Source organism: Plecotus auritus, assembly GCF_963455305.1.
Source record: "Plecotus auritus genome assembly, chromosome: 4".
Lineage (NCBI taxonomy): Eukaryota > Metazoa > Chordata > Mammalia > Chiroptera > Vespertilionidae > Plecotus > Plecotus auritus.
In genome coordinates, this window is record NC_137775.1 from 91,928,806 (window position 1) to 91,945,106 (window position 16,301).

Genomic DNA, 16,301 nt, shown 5'->3' on the forward strand with positions numbered 1-16,301 from the left:
GTTAGGCCTTTGGGTGGTTTCCAGTTCTTTGCTATGTATTCATTCATGATTTAACCCCCTCCTTTTGGGCCCCGCCTCCTGCCAGCCTATAAAAACTGCCCTCTTAAAGGTCACTGCTATGGGTATTCCCTCCAAATCTAGCAGCCTCTTCTCAGTCCTTGACTGAGCCCTTGTCCTGACTTTAATTGAACTTGGCCTTATTAACCACCCTTCACCACCACCCACCAGCCCATCCATCAAACCGTTGGTGCAATTCCAGGCTCCCTTCATTGGCTTTTGTTTTTTTCTTTTTTTAATCTTCTTTCTTCCAAATACATTTTTACATTTTCATTGTAAAAGAATAAAACAATTAATAATTAGGTAATATGGAAATTAAAAAATACATTATATTTTAATTGAACTGAATTATGAATTATACCATTCAAAAAGAATACAAAAGCACACACACCTATATATATATATTATGAAGCAGTATAATAAAACTAAACCCATATTATACCTACCTTGCAACTTAAGAAATACAGCACCACTGATTCCATGGAACCTTCCTCTGCTGCCCTTTCTGGGTCATCCCACTGAGACACTCGGGGTTTGGTTTATTTTTTCGTGCTCTGAGTTAGTTTTAATCACTTGCAGTTTTGAAGGGGTATTATCTAGACAAACATCATCTGTTTATAAAGACCGTTGTTTCTTTCCAATTCAATGCCTTTAATTTATTGTTACTCTTTCCAGTTTGCTTTCCAATTTTACTAAGACCTCCAATATAATGTCAACTAGAAGCAGGAATAGCAGGCATCCTTGACTTCTTGAATATAGAATGAATGCTTCTAATAGTTTTTCATAACGATGACTGCTATATGTTTTTGGTACATGCTCTTTAATAGGTTGAGGGCGTTTCTTTTTATTTCTAGTTTATTGTTAAATTTTATCAAATGCTTTTTCTACATCTATTGAAATGATCTTATGGGTTTTCTTTTTTCCTCTGTGAATGCTATAAATGACATTAATATTTTTATGTTAAACTTCCTTTGTATTTCTGGCATAGAGTCAAATGGGGCATAATATAGTATCTTTTTTATATAGTACTGAGTTTGATTTGTTTATATTTTGAACAAGGTATCAACATCTATGTTCATAAGTGATATTAACCTGTATTTTTTTCTCATACTATATTTGTCTGTTTTGGAATTAGAATTTTACTAACCTCACTGAATACGTTCAGAATGTTTTTCCTTCCTTAATATCTAAGAAAAGGTGGCTTAAAATTGGAATTGATGCTTTCTTGAATATTTGGTAGATCATTCCTATACAACCTTCTGGGCCTGGTATCATCTTTGTAGGAATAATTTATTATTATTTTTTTAAACAAATCTTTATTGTTCAGATTATTACAATTGTTCCTCTTTTTTCTCCCCATAGCTCCCCTCCACCTGGTTCCCACCCCACCATCTGCCCTTACCCCCCCGCAACTGTCCTCATCCATAGGTGCACGATTTTTGTCCAGTCTCTTCCTGCACCCCCCACACCCCTTCCCCCCCGAGGATTGTCACTCCACTCCCTTCCTATGCCCCTGATTCTATTATATTCACCAGTTTATTCTGTTCATCAGATTTTTTATTCACTTGATTTTTAGATTCACTTGTTAATAGATATGTATTTGTTGTTCATAATTTTTATCTTTACCTTTTTCTTCTTCCTCCTCTTCTTAAAAGAATACCTTTCAGCATTTCATATAATACTGGTTTGGCAGTGATGAACTCCTTTAGCTTTTTCTTATCTGTGAAGCTCTTTATCTGCCCTTCAATTCTGAATGATAGCTTTGCTGGGTAGAGTAATCTTGGTTGTAAGTTCTTGCTATTCATCACTTTGAATATTTCTTGCCACTCCCATCTGGCCTGCATAGTTTCTGTTGAGAAATCAGCTGACAGTCGTATGGGTGCTCCCTTGTAGGTAACTAACTGTTTTTCTCTTGCTGCTTTTTAACATTCTCTCTTTGTCTTTTGCCCTTGGCATTTTAATTATGATGTGTCTTGGTGTGGTCCTCTTTGGATTCCTTTTGTTTGGAGTTCTTTGCGCTTCCTGGACTTGTAAGTCTATTTCTTTCACCAGGTGGGGGAAGTTTTCAGTCATTATTTCTTCAAATAGGTTTTCAGTATCTTGCTCTTTCTCTTCTTCTGGCACCCCCATAATTTGGATGTTGGTATGCTTGAAGTTGTCCCAGAGGCTCCTTACACTGTCTTCATATTTTTGGATTCTTTTTTCTTTTTGCTTTTCCAGTTGGGTGTTTTTTGCTTCTTTGTATTTCAAATCTTTGACTTGATTCTTGCGATCCTCTAGTCTGCTGATGGATCTCTGTATAATATTTTTTATTTCAGTCAGTGTATGCTTAATTTCTAGTTGGTCCTTTTTCATATCCTCGAGGGTCTCGCTAAATGTATCGGCCTTTTCTAGAAAATTCTTGAAAAACCTTATAACCGTGGTTTTGAACTCTATATCCAGTCGTTTGCTTTCCTCCATTTCTTTCATTTGTGATCTGTTTCTTTGTCTCCACATTTTGGCTGCTTCCCTGTGTTGATAGAGTGGCTTTGTGTGCTAGGTGTCCTATAGGGCCCAGTGGCTCAGCCTCCCCAGTTACCTGAGGTGGACACTCTTGGTTCACCCCTTTGTGGGCTGTGTGCACAGTTTTGTTGTAGTTAAGCCTTGATTGTTGTTGGTATCACTGGGAGGAATTGACCTCCAGGCCAATTGGCTGTGAGGATCAGCTGTGTCTACGCTGGGAGAACTTCTGTGCTGGAGACACCCTTATGAGACAGACTTGCAAAAGCCTCTGTGCTCAGCTTGGATGGGGCGGAGTCTCAGGGTGGAGCACACAGCAATGGCTTCCCGTCAGCCCTGCCCTAAGAGGCCCCTGGGTCTCAGTGTCCCTTGGTAATCGCTGCAAGCACCTCTGAGAGAAAGCCGCTCTCGAGTTTTGCCTGCTGCCAGACAGTCCAGTTTCTCCCCGAATAAGTCTGGGTCCCCAGAGTCTCGCCCGGAACTGGAGTTCAGAGCCATTGGGAGCTTTTGTCTCCCTCCCAGTTGAGAAAGCCAGCCGCATACTCAGTTGCCAGCCCTCTTTGCGCGCGTGTGCCTTGGTACCTCTGCCTCCTGCAGCTCCTCTGAGTCTCAGTGTGCTTTTCTCTTTCCTTCTAGTTGTAGAATTTCCACTCAGCCAGCCTTCCTGTGGTTCTGGATGATGTCCGTTTTGTCTTTTAGTTGTAGTTTTGAAGTTGTGCGAAGCAGCAGTTCAGGTGTTTACCTATGCCGTTATCTTGTTTTCTCCTGTAGGAATAATTTAAATTACCTACTTAAATTTTGTTCCTAAATTGGAAATGGAACTCCCATTTGACCCAGTAATCCCACTCCTAGGAATATATCCTAAGAAACTAGAAACATCAATCAGAAAGGATATATGCACCCCTATGTTCATAGCAGCACAATTTACAATAGCTAAGATTTGGAAACAGCCTAGGTGCCTGTCAGCAGATGACTGGATCAGAAAACTATGGTACATCTACACAATGGAATACTATGCTGCCATAAAAAAAGAAGGAATTCTTACAATTTGTAGCAACCTGGATGGAATTGGAGAACATTATGCTAAGTGAAATAAGCCAGTCAATGAAAGAAAAATACCACATGATCTCACTCATTTGTGGATAATAAAAAACATTATAAACCGATGAACAAAAAGATAGATACAGAGGCAGTAAAACATCAAACAGACTATCAAATTACAGTGGGAAGGTTAGGGAGAGGTGGGGGAAATAAGAGATCAACCGAAGGCGTTATATGCATGCATATAAGAATAACCAACAGATGCAAAACATTGAGGGGTAAGGGCATGTATGGGAGTGGGGTGGGGGGGGCAATGGTAAGATATGTACACATATAATACCTTACTAATAAATAAATAATTTTTGTTCCTGGCTGTGTGTAATCAGATGCCTGGACTAGGACCAGGTTATGTCTGTTCTCTGCATACTCATTAATAATGCCTCTTTTCACTTTCAAAGATCTCCTTGTTTGGATAATAAAATATGTGGTTTTTGTGTGTATAGGACTATATAGGTTTTTCTCTTCTTGAATTAGTTTTGACAAATTATATAATATTGTCTAGTTTGTCTGCTTCAAATTTATTGGCATAAAGTTGTTTGTAGTTTTCTCATTTTAAAAACTCTGCTGTGCCCTGGCCAGTGTGGCTCAGTTGGTTGGAGCGTAGTCCTGGGCACCAAAGGGTGGCAGGTTGATTCCTGGTCACGGCATATACCCAGGTTGCGGGTTTGATCCCCAGTCAGGGCGAGTATGGGAGGTACTGATATCTCTCACATCGATGTCTGCCTGTGTGTCTCTCTCCCTTCCTCTCTCTCTAAAATCAATTAAAACACAGATACTCGGGTGAAGATTAAAAACACACATACAAAACTCTGCTGTAGCTTTCAATATATCACTTTAAAACTCTCTAACATTGTTTATTTGCAACTTTTTTCTTTACCTTGATCAATATTACCTACGTTTTTTTCCATTTTTATTAGTCTTTTTTATGTACACATTTGACTTTATTGACTTTCTCTACTGTTTATTTTTTATGTCACTCATTTTTGCTCATGTTTTTTGTTTTCATATTTCTACTTTCTTAGAATTTATTCTTCTCTTTTTTAAAATTTCCTATTATCTATCTTTTATAGATAATCAGTTTTGAATCTTTTTTTATTTTCTAATATATGCACTTAAGGCTATATACACTGACTGGCCAGATTATTATGATCTCTGAACACATAATAATCTGGCCACTCAGTGTATATCCTATATAATAAAAGGCTAATATGCAAATTGTCCCCTTGACCAGGAGTTCAACCAGTAGGCAGGCTAGCCAATTGCCCATGTCCCCTCCCCCTGGCCAGGCTGGCCGGACCCCACCTGTGCATGAATTCATGCACCAGGCCTCTAATATATATATATATATATATATATATACATATATATATATATATATATATATATATATCTTCTATCTAATAAAAGAGTAATATGCAAATTGACCGTACCTCCGCTACACTCACAAGCCACGCCCACCAGCCAGTCAGGAGTGAGCATGCAAATTAACCCAACCAAGATGGCTGCGGCCATGGAGAGAGCAGGAGGCTTGAGTTTCCCCGGCAATGGAGGAAGCCAAGCTTTCCGCCTGCCCTGGCAGGCCCAGGCCTCCGCTCAAGGCTACAAAGTTTCAATTATAGAAGATAAATAAATCCCAACAAAAAATGGTTGCAGCCACGGAGCTGGAGAGAGCAGGAGGCTTGAGTTGCCCTTGGCGATGGAGGAAGCCAAGCATCAGCAGCCCTGGGCTGACTTGGCCTCTGCTCAAGGCTACAAAGTTTCAATTATAGAAGATAAATAAATCCCAGATACCAGGGCCTCTGCTTGGGTCTCTGGGGGGCGTGGCCGGCCTGCAAACCACCACAGGCCCCTCACGCAGGCTGCCCCACACCCCAAGGGAACCCCCACCCTGATCTGGGACACCCTTCAGGGCAAACCAGCCGGCCCCCACCCATGCACCAGGCCTCTATCCTATCTAATAAAAGAATAATATGCAAATTGACCATCACTCCAACACACAAGATGGCTGCCCCCATGTGGTCAAAGATGGTTGCCCCCATGTGGACACAAGATGGCTGCCACAAGATGGCCAGCAGGGGAGGGCAGTTGGGAGGGACCAGGCCTGCAAGGGAGGCCAGCCGGGTTGCGGGCTCAATCAGGCCAGCAGGGGAGGGCAGTAGGGAGGGACCAGGCCTGCAAGGGAGAGCAGTTGGGGGTGATCAAGCCTGCAGGAGAGGGCAGTTAGGGGTGACCAGGCCGGCAGAGGAGGGAAGTTGGGGGCGACCAGGCCTGAAGGAAGGGCAGTTGGGGGGAACCCAGGCCTGCAGGGGAGGGCAGTTAGGGATGACCAGGCCTGCAGTGGAGGGCAGTTAGGGGTAAACAGGCTGGCAGGGGAGCAGTAAGGCATCAATCAGGCTGTCAGGGGGAGTGGTTAGGGGGTGATCAGGAAGGCAGGCAGGCGAGCAGTTGGGAGCCAGCAGTCCTGGATTGTGAGAGGGATGTCCGAATGCCCGTTTAGGCCCAATCCTACTGGGATCGGGCCTAAACGGGCAGTCGGACATCACTTGAGGGGTCCCAGATTGCAGAGGGTGCAGGCTGGGCTGAGGGACACCCTCCCCCCATGCACGAATTTCGTGCACCGAGCCTCTAGTACATATCGTAAAATGCATGTCTCTTAAGTTTATAGTTTTATGAGTTTCAGCGAATGTAAGCAACCATGTTCCCATCATCCAAATCAAGATATAGGCTATCTCCATCAGCCTAGAAAGCTCCGTAGGGCCCGTGTTGGGTCAGTCTTCCCTCCATCACCAGTTCATTAGTGTGAGGACTATGCGAGGATAGCCGTTCTAGGAAGCATTCAGTATTCTCTTTAGAGTGCAGCTTCTTTCATCAGCACGCACTATATATATTAGTTCATTTGCTCCTTTTTATCACTGAGTTTATTCCGTTATATGGATGTATATGCACTATTTGTTTATCCAGTCTCTGCTGATGTTTGTTTGGATTGTTTTCAGTGTTTGGCTACTATGAATAAAGCACCTATGAACATTCTTATACAAGTCTTTTGTGGACATAGTAAGCTTTCATTTCTCTTGGGTAGTGGGAATTGAGAATGGAGATCATTCTCAATCTCAGAGAAAATGTGTTCATCATCAAAAAATTAAAAGGCACCCAGCCTGTGTGGTTTAGTGGTTGAGCATCAACCTGTGAACCTGGGGGTCACGTTTCGATTCCCAGGCAGAGCACATGCCCGGGTTGCGGGCTCAATCCCCAGTAGGAGGGGCCGTGCAGGAGGCAGCCGATCAATGATTCTATCTCTTCATTGATGTTTCTCTCTCTCCCTCTCCTTTCCTCTCTCTGAAATAAAAAATAAAAAATAAAAAAATGTTAAAAAGACTTGGACCGCCCTAGCTGGTTTGGCTCAGTGGATAGAGTGTCGGCCTGCGGACTGAAGGGTCCCAGGTTCAATTCCAGTCAAGGGCACATGCCCGGGTTGTGGGCTGATCCCCAGTGGGGTTGTGCAGGAGGCAGCCAAGCAGCCAATCAATGATTCTCTCTCATCATTGATGTTTCTATCTCTCTCCCCCTCTCCTTTCCTCTCTGAAATTAATACAAATACACACACACACACACACACACACACACACACAAAGACCTGGACCTTTAAAAAAAAGGCACTGGTTATTACTTTTATACCATCCTAGTGACTTTGCTTTTTAAATGAATGGAAATGATGTACAGTTTGTTTTCTTAATCCTCCCCGGAGAATATATTTTTATTAGAGAGAGAGAGAAAAAAACATTGATTGGTTGCCTGCTGTAGACACCCTGACTGGGGATTGAACCTGAAACCTTAGGTATGTGCCCTGACCGGGAATTGAACCCATAACTTTTTTGGTGCACAGGATTGATGCTCCAACCAACTGAACCACCTGGCCAGAGTGCAATGTACAGCAAGCATGTCAAACTCGCGGCCCGAAGGCTACATGCAGCCCACAACGAATATTTTTGCAGCCCATCCAATATAACAGTATGTAAGAAACGTTTTACTAAAAATTTCTTTATTTTTGTAACTTAATTGCAATATCCTGCTATACATAATTATTAATAACGAACTACAATGTTCACTAATGACTGATTACTATAATCATGTTGCCTTCATTTCCCTTATGCGCCTTATGCGCAGGCGCACCATTTCTCTCCACTAATACTAGCAGCGAAGGTTTTAGCAGACGATTGCCACACTATTAGTCTTGGACTCACTTGTTTGGTGTGTGCAACAGGAAATATTTCGCTTTCGGAGAACAAGAAAAATAGGTTTATTTGCGTTACACTTATTAATTTGTGCAGTTATTCAGTGTCTGGTAAGTTAATGTTCAAGAAAAATATTAATTTTTATTAAAATGTTCTATTATTTTATGTTAACGATTACTCATTTATTTCAGTCCTTTGTATTCAGCATGTTGCTATTGAAATAAACCTACCTTTCTATGAAAATTGACGCTTTTTTTTTTTCGGCCCACATAAACTTAAACCTTGTTTATTTGGCTCGTATTAACCTTTTGAGTTTGACATGCTTGATGTACCGTTTTACTATGTGGACACTGGTTTTTTAAAAAAATGTTGACCTTGTTTTTTCATACAGTTTTGCGGGGAAAAGGGACTCGTATGCAAAGTCAGCCCCTGCTTCCCCTGATCATGTTAAACGTGGCCAGAGGTGTAGATACGGCACTGTGGTTAGTTCTGCATCTGTGATTTTATTGCTTTCTTGTTTGGAATTGGAAAGGCGGGGTCTTAGTGTAGCTATCCAATAAGTTTTATGATGTAGTATTTTCATTATTATTTAGTTCTTAAACATTTTTAAATTAAGATTTTTTTTAACTATATGTTACTTGGAAGTGTGTTTTTAAATTTCCATGTGTGGGATGATTTGTTGTTGTTTTTGATGATTTCTAACTTAGTTGCAGTTTGGTCGCTTAATATAGTCTTTGTAATACTAATTTCTTGAAATGTTTTGTGACTTGCTTTATGACTTAATGTGTAGTTAATTTGTATGCTTAAAAGAAAAGTGTATTATCTAATACACACATATACTTATATACATTTATTTAATAAGCTTAATATATACGTACACACTTATGTAAAAATATATAAATTTATAGATAATAGATCTCAAGCTTATTAATGGCATTGTTCAAATCTTCCAAATCATTTTGATTTTTGTCTGTTCAATCTACCAATTACTAAAAAAGATGTATTAAAACCTCCTACCCCAATAGTAGATTTATCAGTTTCTTCTTATAGTTTTGTCAAGTTGGACTTTATATTTCAGAACCTTTATTATTTGATATATACAGATTTAGAATTACTATATTATTCTAGCAAAAAAAATAATTTTTTTTTTTCTGATTGGGACTACATCAAACTATAAAATTTTTGTACAGCAAAGGAATCCATGTACAAAACAAAAAGACAACCTACTGAATAGGAGAACATATTCATCAATGAGACATCTAATAAGAAGTTAATATACAAAATGTATGAAGAACTCATACAATTCAATATAAAAAACACACACAAAAAATTCAATTAAAAAATGGGCAGAAGGCCTGAATAGATACTTCGCCAAAGAGGACATACAGATGGCTGATAGACATATGAAAAGATGCTCAACATCACTAATCATCAGAGAGATGCAAATTAAAACCACAATGAGATCTCACCTCACACCTGTCAGAATGCCTTTTATCAGTAAATCAACAAACAAGTGTTGGCAAGGAAGTGGAGCAAAGGGAACCCTCGTGCATTGTTGATAGGAATGCAGACTGGTGCAGCACTATGGAAAATAGTGTGGCCCAGCCGGTGTTGCTCAGTGGTTGAACGTAGATCTATGAACCAGGAGGTCATGGTTCAATTCTGGTCAGGGCACATACCCGGGTTGCAGCTCGATCCCCAGTGGGGGGCATGCAGGAGGTAGCCCACCAATGATTCTCTGTCATCATTGGTATTTCTCTCTCTCTCTCCCTCTCCCTTCCTCTCTGAAATCAATACAGATATATATATATATATATATATATATATATATATATATATATATATATATATATCTGTATTGATTTAAAGAAAATAGTATGGAGGGTCCTCAAAAAATTATAAATGGAACTGCTTTATGTCCCAACAATTCCACTTCTGGGTATATGTCCACAGAAACCCAAAACACTAATTCAAAAGAACTTTCATTTCAGCGTTATTTATAATAGCTAAGATATGGAAGCAACTCAAGAGCCCATCAATACACAAGTACAAGAGTGAATAAAAAAGCTATAATACACACACACACACACACACACACACACACACACACACTGGAATATTACTCAGCCATAAAAAAGTGAAGTCCTACCATTTGTGATAGTATGGGTGGACCTAGAGGGTATTATGCTAAGTGAAATAAGTCAGTCAGAGAAAGACAAATACCATATGATCTCACTTACGTGTGGAATCTAAAGAACAAAATAAATGAACAAAACAAAAATAGAAACAGATTCATAGATACAGAGAACAGACTGATGGTTGCCAGAGGGGAAGGTGGTTGGGGGACTGGGTTAAAGATGAAAGGAATAAGAAGTACAGATTGGTAGTAACAAAATAGTCATAGGGATGCAAAGTACAAGCATAGGGAATATAGTAAATGATATTGTAATAACTATGTATGGTGCCAGTTGGGTACTGAAAATATCGAGGGGAACACTTTAGAAAGTAAATGATTGTCCAATTACTATTCTGTAACCTGAAACTAATACAAAATAATTTTGATATAAACTGTAATTGAAAAGTAAAAATTTTAAAAAGGAGTAACCATCCCTCTGAAATAAAATAATTATTGTAGCCAATTTTCAAATCATCATATAGTGACTATTTCTTATCATGCTTTTTGCCTTAGTGCCTATTTATCTCATGTTAATATTTGGTGTCAGCTTCCTTTCAGTTAGCATTTATTTAGCATTTGTTCCATCATTTAACTTTTAGCCTCTCTCTGTATTACTTTCTTTCTACCTCGGCTTTTAATGAGGCCTAGATTAGAAGTCAGTAGACCTGTATTCTAGTCTTGAAAGTGTCCTGGAGTCTTAGATTCCTAATTTTTCAATTGGGCACAAGAATACATGCCTTGCACACCACCCTTCACCATGTTGTGAGAATCAAGTGAGATAAGTCATGTGGAATCATTTTGCAAACTCTAAATTATTTTGCAAATTATTATTGTTCTAGCCATCTAGCTTTTTGAGTGTCCCCAAAAGCTTGTTTAAAGCCTTGGTGGTTAAGGGCTTAGTTGGTAGATAGAGCCATGTTTTTGCATTTGCAAATACTATTTCATAGGGTGGTTGTAAGATGTACATGTATTAAAAGTACTAGATTATCTGGAGCTTAGTAAGTGTTCAATAAAGAGTAACTCATTATTTTTATGATTATCATTATGATTATTGTGTTGCTATTGTTTTTACCCTGAATTCTAGATCCTCAATTTACCAGTGCTTGATCATAGGCAAATTTCTTAACCTCGCTAAGCCTCAACTTCTTCATTTTTGAAGCTAATAACTACTTCAAAGTGTTGTTCTGAGGATAATGTAAAATAATGATAAAAAGAGCTTGGTACAGTGTCATGGTTTCCATAATCTTAGTTTTGAAGATATCTTCTGCTGTTAGAGTTCTAAATGTTGACACTTTTCTGACACCCCAAATTATCTATAACCTCTTACCTGAATTTGAAGCCCTTATTTAAAATGTAGTTGAGTAGAACCACTTGGAAATTTTACCATCAATGTAAACCATTATATCCAAAGTTAAATTCTTCATCCTTTCTCTCCACCAATCATTTCAGCTTCTTGAGAACCTAAGTGATGGCTTTAAGTTAAGCCTTACCCTTAAGGAGCTCACCATCTAATAGAAGACTGACTTTAAAATATGCCATTGTAGCCCTAACTGGTTTGGCTCAGTGGACAGAGCATCGGCCTGCGGACTGAAAGGTCCCAGGTTCAATTCCAGTCAAGGGCATGTACGTTGGTTGCAGGTACATTCCCAGTAGGAGGTGTGCAAGAGGCAGCTGATCAATGTTTCTCTCTCATTGATGTTTCAAGCTCTCTATCCCTCTCCCTTCCTCCCTGTAAAAAATCAGTAAAATATATTTTTAAAAAAATATGCCATTGTAGAAATTCATACAAGGTGCTTCAGGAGACCCTAGAGAAGAAATGAACCTTGTGGGGAGGAGGGTGATCAAGCCAGGGAAAGCTTCCCAGACCAGGGAAAGCCCGTTTCCCCATTTCCACCAAACCATCATCTATCATTCTCCCAACACAAAAGACTGGGGTACATAAAATTAAACATCTTTTTTCACTTCATAACTTCAAGAAGTGAAGCAGGGATCCAGCGGTCTTACTTCTTACAGTGTCTGCATCCTGAAAGTCTTTTTATTTGCTTCTTCTGCATCCTACTCCCTCACAACTGAGAGTGTGAGGACTGTGCTTGGCCTTTCATGTCCAGGCCTGAGGAGACAGCATCATTGCTGCTCGCAGTCCATTGGCCAGACCCAGGGGCATGCCCCTACCTAACTGGGAATTGTCGTTTTTCTGTGTACCAGGAAGAGGAAAGGGGATTGGTGGCCTTCTAACCAGTCTTGGCCATAGCTGCCTCAGGGACATCAGCAACCTCTGGCATGTTCCTTTTGCTACTCCGCTTGCAAAGGCCTAGGCCATGGAGCAGAGAATCACCTCAATAGTCCCATGTGTTCAATCCCTGCTTGATGAGACCCTCAACTTTTTTCTGCCATCTTGTTCACTTTAATAATACTTCCAAGTCAAGAAAAAATTATTGTGGTACCTAGATCAGTGCTTGGCACATAGTAGATATACAATAAGTATTAAAATATTTTTAAAAATTTAGAGAGAGAGGGAGAGGAGGAGGGAAAGGAGGGAGAGAGAGAGAGAGAGAGAGAGAAAGACACATTGACTTGTTCCACTTATTTATGCATGGTTGATTCTTGTATGTGCCCTGATCAGGGATCAAATCCGCAACCTTGGGGTATCAGTATGATTCTCTAACCAACTGAGCTATAAGTATACTTAAATGTATGAATCCTCTCAGCTCCAGGACTGACTTAGAGGTTATTTGCAAGACTAAATTAAACTCAGTACTTGGGCTGATAGAGAGAGGGAGGGAAGAAGGGAGGGATGGGTGGAGGAATCGTACATAATCAGGGATGGGAGCTTGTTTATTGGTCACCTCTGAACTACCCCTGAAGGTAACTAAGAATCACCTCAGTGCTAGAAACTTTCCAGCATTTCTGCTTCCTCCCATAGAACCAGAAAGAAAAGGTTAATCAGTGATTCCCTCTCATCACTGATGTTTCTATCTCTCGCCCCCTCTCCCTTCCTCTCTGGAATCAATAAAAATATATTAAAAAAAAAAAAAAAAAAAGAGTGCGGCCGGAGTGGCTCAGTGTTTGAGCATGGACCTATGAACCAGGAGATCACGGTTCGATTCCTGGTTGGGGCACATGCCTGGGTTGCGGGCTCGATCCCCAGCGTGGGGCATGCAGGAGGCAGACGATCAATGATTCCTCTCATCATTGATGTTTCTATCTCTCTCTCCCCCTCTCCCTTCCTCTCTGGAATTAATAAAAATATATTTTAAAAGAAAAGAAATGTTACAGGCCTGAGCAAAGGCCCCGAGGGACTGGAGCTGGAAGGGAAGACCTTAGCACTTACAAAAGCCAGCAGAGCATGGTTGGGCACAAATTCTGATGGGTTCACACTCTAGCTTGGTGGCCTCTAGCAGTGGGGCCTTGGGCAAGTTACTTAATCTTTTTGTGCCAGTTTTCTCATCTGTAATATAAAGATAATAATACCTCCCTCTTCTGGTTTTCAGATTAAGCAAGTTACTATAATAAAAAGCATAGACCAATGACTGGCACAATGTAAGCGCTGTATACTTGTAGATACTGTTATCATTAGGGACAGAAAAGGAATGGTCGCTTGAAGTCCCAAATTGACAGACTGGAAGGGCCCTTAGAGGTGACCGTGTCTGATCCCTACTGAGCACCATGGGGCTGCTGTTCCTGGTGTCCAGCCGGATTCTCTTACTGCTCCTGGTTTTCAGCTCACAGTTTGGTTCCAAGCTATTTGGTAAAGTAGGTGGCATTTAGTTTAAGTGCCAACTGCCCCAGTCCAGTCCTTGCCCCCTTGCCTGTTTTGCCCCAATCTGACTTTTCTTCCCCAGAACACTTACACTTTTTCCTACCACCCAGATCTCCACTCTGCTACCCCCTCACCATCCCACCTCAGTTTTCTTGTGTCTCTGTCCCCCAGTCAGATTCTGTATGTCACTGTCAACTAGCTAATCTGATAAATGGTTTCCTCTGAAAGTCCCAATTGTCAGTGCAAAGGTTGCTGCTTCATACAAAGGTGCATTATGACTGGGGCCCTTCTGGGGAATATGCCCCCACCCTTGGTGTCCTGGTATGTGGGAGGGAGAGAGAGAGAGCAGCATTCCACCTAGGAAGTGGGAGAGATTTAGGCCATCAATCTCCCCTAAAAGAAGACAGGTCCTCTCTGAGCATCCATCATGTTGGCTGGGGAGCAGATAAGGATACTGGCAGGGACATGGCAAGGGAATTGGGCAGGGACATTTAATCAATAAACTTCTAGACATAGAGCTAGGGGCCTGAGTGGGTGGGGCAGGATATAAAAATGGGTAAGACTTGTCCCTGCCTGCAAAGATTGAAGGAAATAAAAGCACATGGTTAATAAGCATACAAATAAGCTATATCTCGAGCTAACACAGAGACACATGAGAGTACCAACAAGGATGAGAGATGCATTCAGACTGGAAGTTTTGGATGATTCCATGGAGTGGTTGATGATGGCCTGAGAACTGATACCTGAAGAGGATTTTATCAAAGTACTAGAGGCCCGGTGCATGAAATTCGTGCACTGGGGGGAGGGTGTCCCTCAGCCCAGCCTGAACCCTTTCCAATCTGGGACCCCTCGAGGGATGTCTCACTGCCCGTTTAGGCCTGATCCCAGTAGGACCAGGCCTAAATGGGCAGTCGGACATCCCTCTCACAATCCAGGACTGTTGGCTCCCAACTTCTCACCTGCCTGCCTTCCTGATTGCCCCTAACTGCTTCTGCCTGCCAACCTGATCACCCCCTAACCACTCCACCTGCCAGCCTGATTGATGCCTAACTGCTCCCCTGCCAGCCTGTTTGCCCCTAACTGCCCTCCCCTGCAGGCCTGGTCACCCCTAACTGCCCTCCCCTGCAGGCTTGATCGCCCACAACTGCCCTCCCTTGCAGGCCTGGTTCCTCCCAACTGCCCTTCCCTGCTGGCCATCTTGTGGTGGCCATCTCGTGTCCACATGGGGGCAGCCATCTTGTGTGTTGGAGTGATGGTCAATTTGCATATTACTCTTTTATTAGAGAGGATATTGTGTTTTCTATGAATGCTAGAAAATCTATACATATTAGAACACAGAAAGAAAGGAAAATAAGCCCTGGCCAGGTAACTCAGTTGGTTAGAGCATCATCCCAAAATACCAGGGATGGAGAATGTCTGGCCCACAGGCCCTGTAAGGCCCACAAAATCATCTGGTCTGGCCATGCCAAGGCATTAGGGCTGAGTTACTTAACTGTTTGACCAAATATAGCAGGCTAATTTTTAAGTTGATAATTTTGTATGGCCCGATAATGGTGTTATAAATAGCCAAATGGCCCTTGGCAGAAAAAAGGTTCCCCTTGCCTGCTTATGCCAAGGTTGTGGGTTCAATCTCCAGTCAGGGCACATACAAGAAGCAACCAGTGAATGCATAAATAAGTGGAACAACAAATTGATGTTTCTCTCTATATATTTAATATATATATATATATATATATATATATATATATATATATATATTTGATTTTAGAGACTAAGGGAGAGGGAGAGAGAGACGGAAACATCAATGATGAGAGAGAGTCATTGATCATGTCCCACTGGGGATCGAGCCTGCAACCTGGGCATATGCCCTGACTGGAAATCAAACTGAGACCTCCTGGTTCATAGGTTGATGCTCAACCACTGAGTCATGCTGGCCTGGCTTCCTCCCTCTCCCCCGCCCCTCTCTCAAATCAATAAATAAAATTATAAAAAGAAAATAACGCACAGTCTCACAATTCAAGGAGACCTCTGTTATCTCTAGGTACTGGGATTATGGGTGATTTCTATTTGCTATACATTTCTGTATTTTTAAGTTTTCTGTTATTGAGTTTTACAATAAAAGAATACACATTTACAAAAACGAAATTCAAAACCCAAAGAGAACTTAGTGCTAACATTTCAGTATGTCTTTGTAGTCTTTTTACAACACGTAATGTTATCATTCTAGTTGTACAATTATACATATATACCTGTTCTTTTCTTTCTTTTTTTATTTTGGAGAGGGAGAGAGAGATAGAAACATCAGTGATGAGAGAGAATCATTGATGGGCTGCCTCCTGCATGCCCCCCACTGGGGATCGAGCCCACAACCTGGGCATGTGCCCTTGACTGGAATCGAACCCAGGACTTTTTAGTCCGCAGGCTGATGTTCTATCCACTGAGCCAAACCAGCTAGGGCTATATACCTGCTCTTTTT

At 41.2% G+C, this 16,301-nt stretch overlaps 1 protein-coding gene across 5 annotated transcripts in view; it reads left to right on the forward strand.

The window, feature by feature from the left end:
* The window catches only part of CCND3 (cyclin D3), a 96,958-nt gene that overhangs the window by 33,060 nt on the left and 47,597 nt on the right, over nucleotides 1-16,301 (forward strand). For 2 of the 5 annotated variants that reach the window (XM_080663821.1, XM_080663822.1), the window contains exon 2: nucleotides 7,541-7,665. The exons of 2 other annotated variants lie outside the window; for them this stretch is intronic. In XM_080663821.1, the coding sequence (XP_080519947.1) occupies nucleotides 7,541-7,665 (125 nt within the window). Of the gene's footprint in view, nucleotides 1-7,540; nucleotides 7,670-16,301 lie in introns of all 5 variants that reach the window. One more of the 5 variants, XM_080663824.1, reaches the window with a different exon arrangement.